We start from the raw sequence: 20,213 nt of genomic DNA on the forward strand, positions 1-20,213 counted from the left end.
AAGTCTTAGTCTACTTTAATTATATCTCTACACATTTCCCCTGTTTTACTTCTCTTCTGTTTCTGGGACTGCTTCTGAAAGTTGGACTTGACTATTTCTCTCAGTCCATTTCTCCCCCACCCCCATATGTTCCAGCTTTTTGTTGTTGTTCTGTGATTTTAATTCACTTTATCTTCTAATAGTGGTATATAGTATAAACAATCGTTTTAAATTTATAAGTGCGCTCTCTCTCTTTTGTTTTTATATGGTATCGTCCTTTTTTGTGAATACTCTTGGTAGAAACAGCCTGCTGTGAGCCTTGAGCATCCCTGCGTGTTCTTGCTGAGCGTGCTAACAGTGTAAGGGCCTGAATGCTCTTAAACTGTGCCGTTTCTCAGCACTGTTTGTGCAGGGAGCAGCCTTAAGGGAAGAGATAATGTCTCCCACCAGACAAAGCACAGGCTTGTTATCAGTTTTCTATCAAAACAGTGAATTCCCCAAGCTCACTGTTCCTGTCCTGTAACACAGTCCATCGTGCGTGCAGGCATTCATACAGATTCCCTTGTGGCACCCTTGAGACTTGGGCCATGGTGGACTGAGGCAAACGAAGTAATCACGTCCTTTGTCTCTGACCCAGCGGTCTCATGTCTCCTGCCAGCATCCAGGAAACAGTGATAGCCTAGCTTGTTAGCGTGTGTATAAGGTAAAATCTCAGATCCTGCACAGTTCTTGAGAAACCTGTCTTTGTGACTCTTTTCTAACTGTTTTAGTTAAAGTCTCTTCCTGTATCAAAACTCTTCTGCTAGCTTTGTTTTGGAGAAGCTTGTTGAAGTACCTCTTCTGCTGTTGATTCTGCTCCGAGTCTTTTTATTATTATGGGGTTTTGGTTTTTTTTGTTTGTTCGTTTTATTCCCTTTTTATTTCTTTACTGCCACTTTTGGAAGAGAGAGGAGGTTAAACTCCTGTGAATAGTCAACTATATGGAAGAAGCACTCTGAGAGTTTTTCCACTTGTTTTAACCTTTATTTATTCCTTCTTGGTTTTATTATTTTGCTCACATCCTTTCAGCAACATCATTTCCCCATCTGTACTCTGTCCCTACACTTAAATATAAAGTTTTATCATCTGGAGAATGAGCAAAATGTCCATTAGAAGTAGGTGTAAAATAAGAGGAGGGTTTGTTAGCCCTTCCGGGGGGGTATAATGCATGAAATCGGGTAAATAGGTTTCGTGGGGTTTAGTGCTCTGAGAAATTTCTGCTTACTTTAGCTTTGAGTGCAGGCGTGTTTTTTAGATAAATGGAATATATTAAGGTGCATTATATTTGCAATTTTGAAACTGAAATTTCTGCATGGTTTTTGTTTCTCTATTAAAGTAAACTGCCAGTATTTTAAAAAATTGCTCCATGCCCTTTACTAAAAAACCATTGGCGGATCTAAGTTATATGTATTACCGTAAAAACTGCTTCAAAAGTTTTTTTCTCTTAGAACAAGCATTACCAGACTTTTTAAAGGTCCAGGTCCACGGACCATACAGACTCCGTTGTAACTACTTAACTTTACCCTTATAGCGCAAAAGTAGCCATAAGCAATACATAAATGACCCAGTGCAGTTGTGTTGCAGTAAAACTTCATGGATGCTAAAACTTGAATTTCATATCATTTAATGTGCCTTGCAATGTTTATTCTTTTAATTTTTTTACAACTATTTAAAACTGTAAAACCATTCTTAGCTTGTTGTTCCTACAAACACCAGCAGTGAGCTGAATGTGACCCAGAGGCCACAGTTGGCCAACTCTTGCCCTGGAATTACCTGTTTTATTAACAGCTTCGTTACTGCTGCAGTATTGATATGTTCCTACTCTGCCCCGTTGTCTTTATCAGGCAGGCCAACGAAGAGTATCAAATACTGGCTAACTCCTGGCGCTATTCATCTGCTTTTTGCAACAAACTGTTCTTCAGCATGGTGGACTATGACGAGGGGACAGATGTTTTTCAACAGGTAAACCTGCTGTGTTTTATTTTGGTAATGTACTTAACAGTTGGCTATGGTTGATAGCTTTTTTTTTGCTTTGCCAGATAAAAATGCAGCTCATTGAGTAAGTTAATACAGTAAATATCATAAATTCTGTGATGTAATTAAAATAATTACAGCTAATGTTAACTTTATCGTGGCTTGTACAATTTTGCCGTTAGTCAGTACGCTGAGCATATTCCAACTTTTGCATTGTCGAGGAAATGTGTTTTTTCAGCATGCATTGGGAGTTTGCATTTATTAATGTTATATGTGCCTTAGGTGGTATCTTTCCCAAATTTCTAAAATTTTGTGTAAAACTCTACCCAAGTTTAACGTAACCTTTATTCCTTCCAGTGTGGTAGATTGAGAGAATTTTACCAGTAAAGTATTAAAATACGAATTTAAAAGCGCTGGCTGTCATTGACGCAGCCTCTTCTGTGGAACAGAGCGCGTGTTGAATTGCGGCATAGGCTTACTGGTTTCCATCAGTGTTGCCGCCGTGGTCCAGCCCTCGTCACTGATGTTGAGAGCTTTTGTGCCAGGCGCTGGTCTCAGCATTTCCCATGTACTCTTTCATTTGTCTTCACAACAGTCCAATGACGAAAAGTAATTGATGTTTTCTCCATTTCCCACATGAGGAAACCAGGATATGGAAAGGTTAAGTCCCTTGTCCAGCACTGCAGAGCTGGTATAACATGGAGCTAGACTTTGAATCCAGCAGTTGGGTCCCCAGAGCTCTAGGTCTTCACCATGTTGTTACTTGCAGTTATTCATTTTTACATTGTCACTACTTAATCAGTGCCTTTCAGATGCAAAAAGTTATTGCAGTACCTGAGACTCATGGCTTTGGGTATCTTGTCTTATTTATCTCACATGTGAGACTGTTTGGCACAGTGCCGTACCAGATCACAGAAAAGCGTTTAATTCTGGGAAGAATCTAGCTCACTAATTATAAATTGGCCATTAGTGTGTATTTCTGCTTATTTGCTTTGAAATTGGTTATTCATTCATCTTTGCCAGTTTCTGAGTAAGAGAAATTCTCTCTTTTTGCCTTCAGCTCCCCTTGCCCTTGGTCTTTCCTATTGCTATTCACTCATTTCTTCTCTCATAAGTTTATTTTACCTTTACAGGATATCTCTTTATACTTATTGATTCAGTAAGTATGCTGATGATGAAAATGGTGATTCAGCAAGTATAGTAATGATGGTGGTGATAATAGTAATATAAAAACCCATAAATAGTAACATAGTAAGGACAAATACCCCATCTCAGGTGACCTTATAAAGGAAAATTACGGTGCTGTAAGAACCAAAGAATTTATAGGTCCCTATAGAATTGCAGGACAAGTAGCCTTAGAGATCACCTGATGAACGTGTTCTTCATTTTATAAATATCTACTTGAATTCTCTGGACCGTATTACCAAATAGTCAACCAGATTCAGCCTGACTGTGCTAGCTCAGAGGCTTCAAGCCCAGTTATCTACTCTGGCCAGACTACCCAAAAGACTAAATGAAGAAAGCAGATTGGGTTAGTTTCCTTGTGGTATCTCCATTTATATACATACTTAGTATATTCATATGTTAGCTCTTTACTTGCTCGAATAAATAGGCTTTCTCTAATTTTTATTGAAACAAAGTCTTTCTTGGTCTTTTCTGAAAATCTGGGATAGATACACTCATGGTTCAGTTTCCTCCTGACTACTTTAAGAAATAAAGCCGTCAGAGCGTCGTGGCAGCTGACACTTGGTCTCATTGTTGAGTAAAGAGCATGGTGTGGTATGTGTGGCAAACTGGAGAGGGTGTGCTTGGCCTCAGCGAGAGAAATACATCTCAGTACTAGCTCTTCCCAGGGAAGGGACACCACATGCAGCCAGATATGTTTCAAGAAAAGACTCAAATGTGGGTATTTTTACTGAATTTTTTCTGTCTTTAAATTTTTGGCAGCTAATTCAGATTAAAAAAATAAAAAAACTTCATGAGACAAATTAATCCTACCTTTGGGTTATTACTGACTATATGGCCAGTATATAGCCGTATAGCTATGTGATTAGATATAATCGTGGAATCCTTTTATATATTTTAGACATAAAATTTTAAGAAAACATTTGGCAGAGGTAGTTTTCAAGGGAATATTTCCTCAGGTTAATTTTGATCCAGCAGAATTCTAAATATAGAATTGATTTTTCTTTTCCAGAACCTAGCCCCTGGCTTAGCAATAAGTTTTCATCTCAGTATGCAGATATGCATAAAAGTACAGCAGTTAATGGTTTTTATGGGAAATCAGAATCTACAGAAACAGGGAAGTATGTATTTTGCCTTCCTGGCCTTACATAAGGATCTTTAATGCTTACGCTGTTTTTCCCCTCTACCTATCGAATCATATTTTGTTGAAGTACTCTCTAAATGACATTTGAAAGCCCTGTCAGCAGTAGTGTGGTGTCTAAAGATAACATTAGTAACAAGCGTGGAAACTTGGTGATTCCCATCTCATTAGAGTCTTGTCGGGAAAGGAACATTAAACCTGAGTCCCTTGTGGGTGGCTGGTGCGGAGTGCCTGACACAGGCCGGTGCGTTAACGCCTATGATGTTTTGGAAGGAGCACTGACCAGGAGTCAGGTTTATCTTGTAGCCTGCTTTCTCTCACCTTGGGGTATTTGTACATTTTAATTAAGAGACGTCCTTTCAATTGTAATTTTTTTTAAACTTTTAAAATTCCAGGATGTTAAGCTTTTATATATATTTGCCCCCTTTTCATCCTGGGTTACATGTTGATTGTAACTGTTTTTTATGCATCCATCGGCGAAACACACATGATCAAAATCTGGAGTGGGGAAAGCACGGGGCAGAAAGGAACTGGTAACTGAGTGTTTCATTCACTTTAACTAACGTTTACTAAATGTCCATAACATGCCAGCCCATCTCTGGGAACTGGAAAAAGACAGACTTCTGTTGTACAGAGACATATTGTTACAGGCTGTGTGCTTTTGTAATTTGGTCTTTCAATGAACTAGTTCTAGATTGTATAAAAAATTGCCTATGACAAAAATATTAAACTTTTATTCAAAGGGTTCAAAAATGTTAAACGGTATACAGTAATGAAGTATCTAGAGTCAGAAGACTCTAGCTCACCTTCCATCTTTGTCTCTTCATAGCTTGTGACCTTCATAAATGGCCTAATCTTTCTGTACTTACGTCTCCTCATCTGTGAGGGAAAATAATAGTGCCTTTCTCCCGGGACGATTAAAGGAGAGTTAATGTATGTATAATGCTTAGCTCTGTGCCTGGCACATAAATGTTTATTAAGTGTTTACTATTTTTTTTTTTTATTGTCGTTAGTTGCCGTTGAGTCAATTCCAACTCAAGGCGACCCCAAGATTACAGCGTTGGAAACCCTGTGGGGCAGGTCCACTCTGCCCTGTAGGGTTTCTATACATTGACGTTGACTCGATGGCAGTGGGTTTTTGAGAATCTTTACGGAAGCCGACTGCCACATTTTTCTCCCACGGAGTGGCTGGTGGGTTCTATCTGCCAGCCTTTCAGTTAACAGCCAAGCCCGTAACCTGTGTACCACCAGAGCTCCTTTATTTTTTGTTATTATTGTTGGCAGTATTATATGATATTAGCAATAGTACTGGCATTCAGCCTTCTTTTTTCCCCCTACAGCTACTTTCCTTTAGCTGAAATTGGTTAAATCTGTGTTCTTTATGGAAAGGTAAAGGAATGAGGACCAAACGGGGGGAGAATGTACAATAGTATTCTCTTGGAGAGAGTCATTACTTACACATGTTTAAAGAGTGTTCATGTATAGATAGCCTGTAAGTGAATAATGGGAATTTAATTACATTTGCAATACTAAAAATGAAAAGCTCTTGATGGAGACACATTTTTGGGGTGTCTTCAGCTCTTTTGTGCTAAGTGTATAAAGCTTTATAGAATGATTTGGAGCTGTCCTCTAAATGTGACAGCTATAGTCAGAGTTCATTATGGAACAGGAGCTGTTTGCGTCCTGACTGTGATACCTTGTTATTAGTGGTAGCTGATCTTTACTGCTGTGTCCTTACTTCCACATCAGTTGTCATCTTATGTGTGTGTTATTTGATGTGATTTTGCTTTTCATTCTCCTTATTGGGAAACACTGAACTATTGCAAGTCAAGGGCCAACAATCTCTTGGCCTTAAGACGTTTTTCATAATGGATTTTTACATCTGGGCAACAGGAATTTAATGTATATATGTACTTTTACAGTGTGTTTCGCAAGGCAGGTTCACCTGATATATGTTTTTGTATATTATATTGTTAATAAAAAAAAAAGAAACCTGTTCCTGTCGAGTTGATTCTGACTCATAGCGACCCTGTAAGACAGTACAACTGCCCCACAGAGTTCCCAAGGAGCACCTGGTGGATTCGAACTGCCGACCCTTTAGGTTAGCAGCCATAGCACTTAACCACTACACCACCAGGGTTTCCATATTGTTAATTCCATTTAATTAATAACACAAAATGGAAATCACCTACAGAAAATAATTAATTCTGTGGTGTAGCTATTTTAAAACAGTTGAAATAATTAAGGACTTGAGCAGAAAGACTATCGCTATGAATTTGTCCTCCAGTTGTTGGTAAATTTGTTTAGAGTTGTACCATATCGAAGTCATCATCATTAAAAAAAAAAAAGGCCTTTAAATTCTTAATAGGGAATTCAGCCTACTTATATATATATATATATATATCAATCCCATAATGTACTTTTAAAAAAAATCAAGATACCGGTACTTTACTAACTGCTTTTAACAAGTGAAATACTCCATAACTGCAAATTGCAATGTTTATTTTTTGAACTTGTAGCAACTTTATTCTTATCACAGAGTTCTAGAAAGAAAAAGAATGAAGTAGCTGGTAAAATACAGAGGATACATCTGAAAATATGAACAATGCATATTAAAACAGTTCAGAGCACCTAGATTCACAAGTTCTTTTCATTCAATAGATAGTGTATTGAGATGAAAAAAACAATAATTAAACTCTGAAAAGCCACTTGGATTTTCATACTAAATGCTATCTTTCCAAAATTCATGAAGACAAAATAAAAAAAGGTTAAGTTAATGACATATATGCAATGCTGGGATGATTTTAGCACTTTCTAATCTCGTGTTTTTTTTTTTCTTTTAATCTCGTGTTTTACAGCTCAATATGAACTCTGCCCCTACATTCATGCATTTTCCTCCAAAAGGCAGACCCAAAAGAGCTGACACGTTTGACCTTCAAAGAATCGGATTCGCAGCTGAGCAACTAGCGAAGTGGATAGCTGACAGAACGGATGTTCACGTATGTTTTTATTGCTCGTGGCTTTAATCATAGGCTGATTAACTGCTTTGTTAGAGCAGCGTATTAAGGCCACAGGTGTATGCATGTGTGTGTGTATATATATATATATTTTTAATTTCTTTGTGGACCATTTTTCCTTGCTTAGAGAAAACCGTGTTTGATAGCTATAAGATGTAAATTGATCTTTGAGTTAGGTGAACACAGAGAGCTTTCTGAATTATTGTCGTGAGGTGCCGTTGAGTTGGTTCCGACTAATAGCAACGCCATGCACAACAGAACAAGGCACTGCTCAGTCCTGTGCCATCCTCACAGCCATTGCTGTGTTTGAGCCCATTGTTGCAACCACTGTGTTAATCTGTCCCATTGAGGGTCTTCTTCTTTTTTGCTGACCCTTTGCTTTGCCAGGCACGATGTCCTTCTCCAGGGACTGGTCCCTCCTGATAATGTGTCTAAAGTACACCATCCTTTCTTTTAAGGAGCATTCTGGCCATACTTCTTCCAAGACAGATTTGTTCATTCTTCCGGCATTTTGTGGTATATTCAGTATTCTTCGCCAACACCATAATCCAAAAGGATCAGTTCTTTTTCAGTTTTCATTATTCATCGTCCAGCTTTCACATGCATAGGAGGTGAATGAAAACACCATGGATCGGATCGGGCACACCTTCGTCTTCAAGGTGACATTTTTGCCTTTTAACACTTTCAAGAGGTCTTTTACAGCAGATTTGCCCAACTCTGTACGTTGTCTCATTTCTTGATTCTGCTTCCATGGACGTTGATTTTGGATCCAAGTAAAATGAGACCTTGACAACTTCAATCTTTTTCACGTTTCTCTGGATGTTGTTTATTGGTCTAGTTCTTTATGTTGAGGTGTCATCCATACCGAAGACTGTGGTCTTTGATCTTCATGAGTAAGGGCTTCAAGTCCTCTTCACTTTCAGCAAGCAAGGTTGCGTCATCTGCATAACGCAAGTTGTTAATGAGTCTTCCTCCAATCCTGATGCCGCGTTCTTTTTCATATAGTCCGGCTTCTCAATATATTTGCTCAGCGCATAGATTGAATAAGTGTGGTGAAAGAATACAACCCCGATGCATACCTTTCTTGATTTTAAACCCTGTAATGTCCCCTTGTTCTGTTCCAACAGCCTTTGCGTAGTCAATAAAACACAGGTAAGCATTTTTCTGGTATTCTTTGCTTTCAGCCAAGATCCATGTGACATCAGCAATGATACTACATTCTTTTCTGAATCTGGCTTGATCTTCTGACAGTTCCCTGTCAATGTACTGCTGCAACCATTTTTGACTCATCTTCAGCAAAATTGTACTTGGGTGTCATGTTAATGATATTGTTTGATAATTGTCCACATTCCGTTGGATTACCTTTCTTTGGAATGGGCATGAATATGGATCTCTTCCAGTCGGTTAGGTAGGTAGCTGTCTTCCAGATTTTTTGGCATAGATGAGTGAGCACTTCCAGCGTTGCATCTTCTTGTCAAAACATTTCAATTGGTATTCCATCAATTCCTGGAGCCTTCTTTTTCGCCAGTGCTTCCAGTGCAACTTGGACTTCTTCTTTCAGTACCGTAGGTTCCTGATCACATGCTACTTCCTGAAATGGTTGAACGTTGATCAGTTCTTTTTGGAACAGTACCTCTGTGTATTCCTTTCATCTCCTTTTGACGCTTCTGGCATCATTCAATTTTGGGCCCATAGAATCCTTCAAAATTGAACCTGGAGACTTGAATTTTTTCTTCAGTTGTTTCAGCTTGAGAGATGCCCAGTGTGTTCTTCCCTTTTGGTTTTCTCACTCTGGATCTTTGCACATTTCATCATGATACTTTGTCTTCTGGAACCGCTCTTTGAAATCTTCTATTCAGGTCTTTTCATTTATTTTTTCCTTTCACTTTAGCTACTCTGCATTCAAGAGGAAGTTTCAGAGTCTCTTCTGACATCCATTTTGGTCTTTTTTTTCTTTTCTGTCTTTTTAATAGCCTTTTGCTTTCTTCATATATGATATCCTTGATGTCATCCCACAACTCATCTGGTCTTCGGTCATTAGTGTTCAGTATGTCAAATCTATTCTTGACATGGTCTGTAAATTCAGGTGGATATACTCAAAGTCTTACTTTAGTTTTCACAGACTTGTTTTTGTTTTCATCAGCTTCAACTTGAGCTTGCGTGTAATACTTTTATTTTAAGCTGCTATTCATTTTCCAAGTGTGTAAGTTGACCTGATAGTGTCCGTATTAGTTTCCCAGGGCTACTTAACAAAATACTACAAATTAGTTGGCTTCAGGATGGTAGCAGTTTCATGTTCTCTCCGGAGGCTCTATGGAAGCTGGGAGATCAAATTTAATTACCTTTCAAGATTTGAAAATAATTCTCTGTCCATTAGATCCACCCTGGCAGCATTCCTACCCTAGGTCCCAGGTGGTGGCCCCATCCCTCAGTCCTAACTGGCTGGCTGCTCCCCCTGCACCAACTCCTGGGTAGTGGCTTTACACACCTGGCCTGGGCAGTGGTGCTGTTCTCCTTGCCCACCAGGGCAGTTACCTCTCTTGCCTGCTGGGGCTATGGCCCGATGCCTTGCAACCAAGGTTGTGTCCATGCCCTCTGAAACCGTAGAGGTGACCCTAATTTCTGGAACTGAAGAGGCAAAAACCCTGCTTCCTGGGTCATGCCGTCTGAACCCATGGTGGCGGCAGCAACCCCAGCAATCTCAGAGCCACCCTCAGAGTTAGTGCTCCCTTTTCTTGAAGGACAACAGATATTCACAGCCAGGCAGCTCCATCGGCCCATTTCCTGCCTATAGAATCCCAATAGTCTTACGACCTTACTTCATTTCATCCCACCTCTGCCCTGCAGTCTAAGCCGGCAGCTTTTTTGGTTGATCGGTCCCTTAAGTCACATGCCTGATCTCTTTAGCAAACAGTTTTCCAGCCATTCCTTTGGTATTCTGTCCATCAGCACGCTTTTTCAGTTTTTACAATATGGATAGGCTGAGAATTTTCTAAATATTTAAGTCCTAGTTACTTTTTGCTTAACAGTTCATTTTTTAATTTATCTCTTTCCTCTCATATTTTACTATAAGCAGTAAAAACAGGCTGCATCTTCCACAGTTTGCTTAGAAATGTCTTTGGCTAAATGTCTAAGTTCATCACTTATAAGTTCTGCTTTCCACAAAACATTCTAACATAATTCAGCAAAGTTCTTTGCCATTTTGTAACAAGGATCACCTTTCCTTCAGTGTCCAATAACGTCCATCATTTCCATGTAAGTCCTCACCAGAAGCGCATATAATGTCACCATTTATAGTAGCATTCTGATCATGATGAAGGAAGTTTCTCTACAGCTCTCCTTCCTTCTTTCTGAGCTCTCACTAGAATCACTTTTAATGTCCATAATTCTACCAACAGTCTTTTCAAGGCATTAAGCTTTTACTATCCAGTGACTCAAAACTCTTCCAGCCCCTGCTCTTTACCCAATTCCAGAGCTACTTCCACGTTCTTAGGTATGTGTTACCACAGCATCTCACTCCCCAGTACTACATGCTATACGAGTCTCTAGGGCTGCTGTAACAAAGTACCACAAGCCGGGTGGCTTTAGGAGCAGAAGTTTGTCTTCTCACAGTTGTGAAGGCTGGTTGTCCAAGTTCAGGTATTGACAGGGCCATATTCTCTTAGAAGCTCTAGGAGGAGGTCTCTGTTTGTCTCTCCCAGCTTCTGGTAGCCCCTGGTATTCCTTGTAGCTTGTAGCTGCATTATAACTCTATCATCACATGGCTGTCTTCCCTCTGTCTGGCTCTCTGTGCCTGCTTTCTTTGATAAGGACACAGCTCAGATTGGGTTAGGACTTAACATATCTGTCTTAGCTGGGTTCTCTAGAGAAGCAAAACCAGTGAAACGTCTGTTTGTGTATATATACATATAGAGAGATATCAAGGAAATGGCTCATGTGGCTGTAGAGGCTGGAAAGTCCCAAATCCATGGGTCAGACTCACATAGCTGCAGAGGCTGGTGGGCCCAAGATCCGGACTGTGGAGGCTGATGGACCCAAAGACTGGCAGGCAAGCTGCTAGCTCACGTCCAAAGAACTGGAGGTCAGATGAACAGGAGCCAGCTGTAGAATCCAGAGAGAACAAAAGCCAATTAGCCTTGCCAGAAATTCCACCTATATTGAATGCAGGCCACACCCTGAAGGAAACTCCCTTTCCACTGATTGGTTACTCGCAGTAGATCCCATCTTGAAGGTGATCCCATCATATCAGATCTCATCATGGAGGTAATTACATCATTATATGACTGCCAACCTACATTATAACTGCCAAACCACTGAGAATCGTGGCCCAGCCAAGTTGACACACAAGCTTAGCCATCACAGTATCTAACTATCTTAACTAAACCAACTTAACTGCTAACATCTTCAAAGATAGTATTTCCAAACAAGGTCATGTTTATAGGCACCTGTGATTAGGACTTCAACATGCTTATTTGTGGGGACACGACTCAATCCATAACTGTGTCCTTTATAGCATTTCCCGCTTTCAGTACAAGATCCAGTCTAGAATTAGTTATTGCATTTAGTTGTCGTGTCATTTTAGCCTCTTTTAATCAAGAACATTTCCATAGCCTTTGTCCTTTAAATACATTGACATTTTTAAGAATATTGTATTTTCCTCAATTTTAAATAAAATGTTCCTCATTTGGTTTGCATGATGTTTACTCATGATTGGACTCACTAACGCATTCTTGGCCAGAATACTGTACAGGTCCTGCTTTGTGCTTCTCACATTTAGAGTCAGATGTTGTCCGTTTTTTCCGCATTGGTGATGGTAATTTTGACTGTCTGGTCAAGGTGTTACCCCTGCTTCTCCCTTGTATAATTATTGTTGTTTTTCCTCCTTGTAAGGCGTTGGTGTGGAGACACCATAACATCATGCAAGTATCCCACTCCTCGTGAAAATCTTCCCCTAAATTTGCCACCCATTGATGATGCTTACCTAATGCAGTCTTTGCCATGATGGGTGAAAATGGATGATAATCCAGTCCTCGCATCCCCTGCATTTCTCTGTGGCCTTCAGCATTCTACTGTGAGCAAGACCCCTTCCCTTCTCCCTCTCTTTCTTACACACACACACACACACACAGTATTGACTCATGAAGTTCATCTTTTCATTGGTTTATAATTCATTACTAAGTCATTTTAGTGCTGAAATGATTCTAGATTTGGCCAGTAGGAGCCCCTTCATGCTGGCTCCTTTGTCCTTGTGACATACCTCCATCACTTTTTAATGAATTTTCTTGCTTTCTGGCATAAGAATGTATCCCAGCCCTGTCTTGTATTTACCCTGTCCCAGCCCTTAAGTTGTCATTCCCCCAAGAGTCCTAGTTTCTTTTGGTGGGAGACCTTATTAAAGACCAAGTTCTGTACATCTTTTATAAAAGCTCTCACCAGTTAGATCTACCTTTTAAAAGTAGCCTTTAAAATAAATGTTCGAATATGAAATAATACAAATATTGCACCCCTCTCTTACCCCTACCATTTTCTAGTTTATCCCATGTTCCATGCTTGAACCAGAACAGCTCTGGGTTGAGCTATATAAGAAGGGTTTGCACGTGCTAAAGTATTCACTTAAATGAAGAGCAGTCTTTTTACAAAGGATATTTTCTTTTTTAACAACTATAATTATATCTTAATTATATATATTGAGATATAATTCACATACTAAACCATTCACCCATTTAAATTGTACAGTTCATTGGTTTTTACTATATAACATATGTGTGTAACCATCGTCCCAGTCAATTTTAGAGTATTTCCACAACCTCAGAAAAAAGCCCTGTACCCTTTAGCTATCACCCTAATATCACACTGTATCTGCCTCCAGCTCAAAGCAACCACTAATTTACTTTGTATAGATTCACCTATTCTGGACGTTTCATAAGAATGGAAGCATATAACATGTGGTCTTTTTATAACTAGCTTCTTCACTCAGCATAATGCTTTCAAGGTCTATCCATGTTGTAGCATGTAGGAAAGCCATCGTGTGTTAAGGCTTTTTAACAACTTTTAGAATAAAGAAGTGTTAGTGCCAGGTATGAAAAGTAGGATGTCACAATTCTGAGTTCTTTGTATTGAAGAATGGAAGAACTAGAATATGATCAAGGGAAAAATTTAATACTATTTTTCTTGTACTAAAAATATTTTCTTTGTATTTTGTAGGTTCGGGTCTTCAGACCACCCAACTACTCTGGCACCATTGCTTTGGCCTTGCTAGTGTCTCTTGTTGGAGGTTTGCTCTACTTAAGAAGGAATAACCTGGAGTTCATCTATAACAAGACTGGTTGGGCCATGGTGTCTCTGGTATGTCATGACATTGGACTTTTTGTCTCATGTTTCTTACGTTTCATAGAAGAGTATATGTTGATAATATTAAGACAATGAGCCAGAACTTTACTATAGTAGAAATCAAGTCCTAATGGGAAGAATTAACTCTTTAGGACTTAGAAGATATAGTTTGATTTCTCGACTGCAACTCCCTCCCGGAAACCGTATTGCACTGATCGTGCACCAAGCCTGGTGAGGCCATGTGAATGAGCAGCAAATAGAATTTAAGACAAAATGAAAGTTGTTAGAGAGATAAAGAGTTATGATGTAATGGTTCAGGTTACTAAAAAACATGCTGTGCATCTAAGAAAATTGGTTTGAAATATATTAAGCAAAAATTGAGAGTATTACAAGTAGAAATTGAAAGAGTCAGCAACCATTATGGAGTACACCTCTATCCGCAACTGATCAGTAGAGAAGACCAAAAAAATACTAAGGAAATGAACATCGTGAAGTTACATCTTTTATATGTTGGCATGTCTTTACACTAAACAAATAAATATTATGTATTTTTTCAAGCACATATGGAGTATTTACAAAATTGATCATGAAATTCATCATGAAGAAAAGGTACACAAATTTCAACAATTGATATATAGATTCTATATTACATTTTATGTTATTAATGTAGTTAATTTAGAAATTAGCAATACAATACATGAATGAAAAACAAAACCACATTTGTAAGCTAAAAAAGCACTTCTAAATAACTAGGAACTAAAAGTATAATAAAAAGTAAACAATGGAAATTGCGACGTGCACAGAGCTCAAACATCAATGAAAGTAGAATGTATTACAGCTTCTGAGATACTGCTAAAGTGCATAGCTAGGCTTTCAGGCAGTCATAGGTGCATAAATGCATTTATTAAAAACACGGAGTTCCATTTAAGATAATATAAAATAATAATAAAATATAAAATTAAGGATGAAAAATATTTTAATGAAATAGAGGGTGCTTTATTTTTTTTTATAAAAAGCCACCTCCATGAAATCAGTAATAGAATATGCATAATTAGTAAGGCCAACGAAGGGGAAAAGAAGAGAAATCACAAATAAGATTAAAATAAAAAATACACATACCTCTACAAACAGTCTTCAAGATTCAAAGAATGTCGTATGTTAACAATCTAAAAATATGTATATAAAGAACAGGTGTCTTGAAAAATATAACAAAAATTATTTCAAGAAGAACTACGAAGAACCATATTAAACCGGTACACATTTAATAAATACAGTCACAAATTTCAGGTCATCCTTAAGAAAGTAAACAGACCCAATAGTTCTTTGAGTCATCTTTAAACAAATGTTCACGAAGGGATTATCCCTGTGTTAGGCTCTTTCAGGAAATAATAAAGGAGAAAACTCCCTCAACTTGGTTTACGAGGTTATTGTATCCTTCATATTAAAGTTTTTCTTTGGAGCATGGTTCAAAGCAGGCTTTCAGAACTACTTTAGTTCTGAAATTTTCCTCTCGGAAATTAAGAACAAGGCAAAGAACAACTGCAAAACCACTGCAAAGTTAATTTCCAAATAACTGAAAGACAAGAAAATGACATACTCCGAAATTTACTCCTGCAAATTTCGCCGGCAGCAGCTGAAACCAGCAGAGCCAGTGTAAGGAGCTCCCTTTTGGAAGGGACCTTTGTCACTGAGAAGAGCAGGGAATGCCAACAGGCCTAGTGTTACCTAGCGAGATGGCAAAGCATGGTCAGACAGTGCTGAGAAGCCTAGAGGTGGCAGGACTCAGAAAATACAAAGATTAAGTCACTAATAGGAGTGGCTTACTTTGGAAGGTAGTGATTGCATCTCTTGGTGGTAGTGCCTCACAACAAAATCAGAGGACTGAAGATTTTGTGGTAGAAGCCCACCTCAACTGGGTTAAGTTCTGTGAGAAAAAGGTGGGATGGCTTACATGGAGGTGTTATATTTTAAAGAAAGTTTCTGTATCAACTAAAAAGAATGACTAGAGATGTGAAATCTACTCTTGACCCTTAACAGTCAGTCTGTTTGCTAATAGTCCAGGAAAAATGGACCTGATTTTAAGTATGAGCAATGAGTACAGGAGCCACAAAAGGTTTTAGCTATCTGCACATAGCTACTATTGTGTTGAATTACGGAGTTGGCAAAGAGTATTGAATATACTATGGACTGCCAGAAGAACAAACAAATCCGTTTCGGAAGAAGTACAGCCAGAATGGTCCTAAGAAGTGAGGATGTCAAGACTTAGTCTCAAGTACTTAGGATGTGTTATCAGGAGTGACCGATCCCTGGAGAGGGACATCATGCTTGGTAAAGTAGAGGGTCAGCAGAAAAGAGGAAGAACCTCAAAGAGATGGATTGACACAGTGGCTTCAACAGCGGGCTCAAGCATAGCAATGATTATGAGGATGGTGCAGGACTGGGCAGTATTTCGTTCTGTTGTACATAGGGCCTCTCGCTATGAATCAAAACTGACTCAATGGCACCTAAGAACGACACACAGCTATTGTAAGAAAATAATTTGTGAACAAGAGCAGCATATTCCTACAGATAAAGAAAACTTACCAGAAAAAGTTGCCACAAAGTTCATGAAAATTGTAAAAATATTCTTCCATGAATAGTGAAATGTTTACAGCTATCAAGAAAGATCTCAAGGCCCAAATATGAGAATTGAGAGAAGAAATGGCCAGAAAATAAAAGGAACTGATATGGCACCTGGCAAATCTTGTTTATGAACATGGAAGCAAAAATTTGAAGAAAAGGTGTATTGCCAAACTGAATTTAGCAGTGTATGTAAGAAAAAAATAATGTTTGTCCCAAGGTTATAGGGATGGTTTAGCATTAGGATAAGTATAAGTGAATGTAAACCGTCACATTAATGGTGTAAAGAGGAAATGTTACATGACTATGACATTAGATGCCATAGAAATTAGTTAAAATTCATCATTCACGTTTTTTTAAATATCAGCGTACTATAAGTGCAAGTGAACTTCCTTAAAGAGTATCTGTTCCACCATGTGGCTGTCAAATATACTTAGCAGTGAAAATTTAGAATGTTGGCCACAATCACCTACTATAGCGGTCTTAGCCAAGGCATAAGACCAGAATAAGTAATGCAGGGAATACAAATTACAAAGGAGGTAACGTATGATCATTTACATATGGTATGATCTGCCTATGATACGATTTTCTACATGGAATATTCAGGGCAATCTGTAGAGAACTAATAGTAGAACAAATGTTAGACTTCAGAGGCTTTCCTAAATTCAAAGTCAGTATCTAAAAATCATTAGGACTTTTGTATACTAAATAATTTCACAATTAAAAGAAAAATTCTAGTAAAGTTAAGTTTAAATTTAAGGAGTTTATTTGGTTTTAACAAAGATTCATGAATCAGGCAGTGTGGTCCCGTTTAAAATAGGAGGTACTCCTCCAAACAAAGAAAAATGACGTAGAAAACAAAACACAAAGCAAAGCACTTTTCCTATACTTAGAGTGTTATTTTATCATACATTCAGGTCATGCAGGGAGCAAGATGTATAGGACACATAAAATCTAAGCCATTTCTGAGCACAAGCAGAAATGTTTGTAGATACCACTGAGGTCAGAGGTGATGGGGACTTCAGACGGGGTTCCCGGGGGTGAAATCATCCAGGTTCCATTCCCGGCTCCATTCAAGTCTGGAGGATGAGGTACAGATTTAGATACATGTGTATATTCGAAGTTGACCAGACGACCATGGGCAATGGGTATGTATGGCTCAGTTAACTGTTAGCCTGTTCCCTTTGCCATCTTCTGACAGCCCTTTATTCTTCCTGTTTTATTTTCGCCAAAGAATTAGTGGTCTTTATGACTGAGTGTGGAAACCCTGGTGGCGTAGTGGTTAAGTGCTACAGCTGCTGACCAAGAGGTCGGCAGTTCGAATCCGCCAAGCGCTCCTGGAAACTCTATGAGGCAGTTCTGCTCTGTCCTATGGGGTCGCTATGAGTCAGAATCGACTTGACGGCAGTGGGTTTTTATGACTGAATGTAAGAGGCAGGACAGACAAAGGAGAAGCCCACAGCAGTAGTTGCCACCAAGAGCTTCCATCTTCTGCAGTAATACCTAAAAAAAAAAAAAAAAAACTCTGGCTTTGTGGTAGATAATATATAAATTTGGGTGTTTAAAGTGTAAGGAAGGTAAGACTTTTTGAGGAATGTTTCTTAATATTATTTCCCCGCTTTTGATAATTGATTAAAATGGATTCATTAACTATAAAAATATCTCATGGATCATGTGGGTGATCTTAATCATCTTTGTCATTAAGTTCGAAAGTGTTCCTTGGATTTGCGCAGGCTAATTTTCAAGTTGCTTCATTCAGTAATTTAACTTTACTAACAGTAAATTTTGAAACATACTATCTGGATGTACTTCTTTTTTTAGTGTACTTCTTTCAACGTGTTATTGGAAAATTAAAACTACTTCACTGTGCAAACATTGATATCATGCCAGATATTGTCATCGAATGCTTCAGTTGACCAGAAAACTAATGTGACCTATGGTGTAATCTCCTCTCTGAATTAGACTCACATGACGTTAACGTACCTTTCATTATTCTGTCTTGAAGAAGAGCTCCAGAATTACTCTCGTGTAAGCCAGTAATAATTAGCATTGCTGTTTATTGAGTCTCTTCCTTCTTCAGGGTATGCTTTATAAACATGTTCTTTACAAAACTGTGCAAAAGGATTTGTGTAATCCACGTTTACAGGCAATGTAACCAAGGTTCAGAAACTCAATTTGCAGAAGCTCACACAGCTGGAAAGTGATTGAACTGGTGTTTGGTCCCACACGCGTCTGACTGCAAAGTAACCGTGCACAAATCTGGGCTTCCCTAAATCTGGGCGCGTATGGCGTTTGTCGGATGTTTACCTCAGTGGATGCAGTGGGTTATTATGACTACAAGTAAATGACTAAGAACGTTCATATGGTACATAAACGTTAACTACTTCAACAGATCAATTTTCTTACACCCTTGGCTAAATCTTGCAGATTTATCTTTTTATTTTTTAGCAAACTTCTGTGCTTTATTTTTTTGTTCTTTGTACTTTGGATTCTTGAAAGCTAACTAACTTGGCATTGGCATCGGCATGTTAGACACTCTAACATTCACAGACGCGTCCTGTAGGATCTTGGCCAGCACGCCTGCTCCCCATGGACAGCCTTTTAGAAGTCAGTAACAGGCTGCAGGAAATAGTCACGCTTTCAGGTAGCAGGTTTTAAAATTCTACTCGGATGATAGATGTTGAATTAGAAAATGAAACAACAGGGTAATCCTGAAGCATGTTTCTGCATCTCTCTGTGTTCTTCTCATTAATATGGAGCTATCTGAATTTGTGCTAGTCTTTATTGTCTGTCGATGGCCCATGGAAGTTCTTTAAACAACGTGGTCAGATACACAATTTGAATCCCCTGTACCGTTTTCTGTCCCCACGTCACTACTTTTTTTTTTTTTTAATACCGTTTTCTGTCCCCACGTCACTACCCAGTCTTGGTTTATTTATAAAGAAAGACTGTTTTTAAGTGAAAAACCAGTTTGTTCGTTTCTAGTCCTTCTTGTCCTGTTAACTTGAGATTTCCTTAAAAAGTTAAGAAGGTATCCAAAATGTTGACTTATTTATTCAGATTCTCAAACATTTTATCTGCCTAAAACAACTAAAATTCCATTTTTCTTTGGAAGTGTAACTATATAGTTTTGTTTTTTTTTTTTAATTTTTGATAAAATATTGTCATGATTCCTAGGAACTGATGAAAGCCTTGGATTGCACAGTAAAAGGAAAACCCTGAAAAAGATCAATGAAATATACAACAGCAAACCACGTTAGTAATAAAAAAAAAAAAGTTATGCGAAAGGAAGATTAATGAAAAAAATAGCCTGGCACAGAATCTCTGTCCCCATTCTGACTTAGTGTAGACTAAGCCTACGCACAAGTAGCAGTTGTGTCTTTTTGACATGAAACCTTTTTGAAAGTACTTCCCAAGGGACGTACATAGGATTTAGGAGCCTTTAGCTCACAGCTGACTGTGTTCTAAGGCTGGTGATTTTTTTTTCCATTCATGGCGTTACTCTCTGTGATGCATTAGTAGGAAAAGAGTAAAGTGCATGCTGGGGAGAGGAAGGTGTTCATAGGGCATTAGAGTATGGGGTAGAGATTTGTAACTTCCTGACATAAAGGCACTAAGTATGCCTGTGATAAAACATGCATAGATGTTTGAGCTTCCAAGTCAGAGCTTAAAAAACGATTTAAAAAAAAAAAGGTAAAGGAGTACTCATAACTAAATCACTCTGATCTCTTCCTTTCTAAGGGAAAAAATCTTGATAACTGCTACTTATTGATGCTGGTCATTGATTAACCAAAAAATTAAACCTGTCGATGCTGAGTTGATTCTGACTCACAGTGACCCTCCAAGACAAAGTAGAAGTGCCCCAGAGATACGAACTGCCAGCCTTTGCTTAGCAGCTGAGCTCTTAACCACTGCACTACCTGGGCTCC

At 38.5% G+C, this 20,213-nt stretch overlaps 1 protein-coding gene across 3 annotated transcripts in view; it reads left to right on the top strand.

Annotated features, from left to right (window-relative positions):
- The window catches only part of TUSC3 (tumor suppressor candidate 3), a 149,013-nt gene that overhangs the window by 50,845 nt on the left and 77,955 nt on the right, over nucleotides 1-20,213 (top strand). For all 3 annotated transcript variants that reach the window (XM_049865208.1, XM_049865207.1, XM_049865209.1), the window contains exons 3-5: nucleotides 1,863-1,980; nucleotides 7,177-7,317; nucleotides 13,540-13,680. In XM_049865208.1, the coding sequence (XP_049721165.1) occupies nucleotides 1,863-1,980; nucleotides 7,177-7,317; nucleotides 13,540-13,680 (400 nt within the window). The remainder of the gene's footprint in view (nucleotides 1-1,862; nucleotides 1,981-7,176; nucleotides 7,318-13,539; nucleotides 13,681-20,213) is intronic.

The sequence above is a fragment of the Elephas maximus genome, chromosome 22 (genome assembly GCF_024166365.1).
Source record: "Elephas maximus indicus isolate mEleMax1 chromosome 22, mEleMax1 primary haplotype, whole genome shotgun sequence".
Taxonomy (NCBI): Eukaryota; Metazoa; Chordata; class Mammalia; order Proboscidea; family Elephantidae; genus Elephas; species Elephas maximus.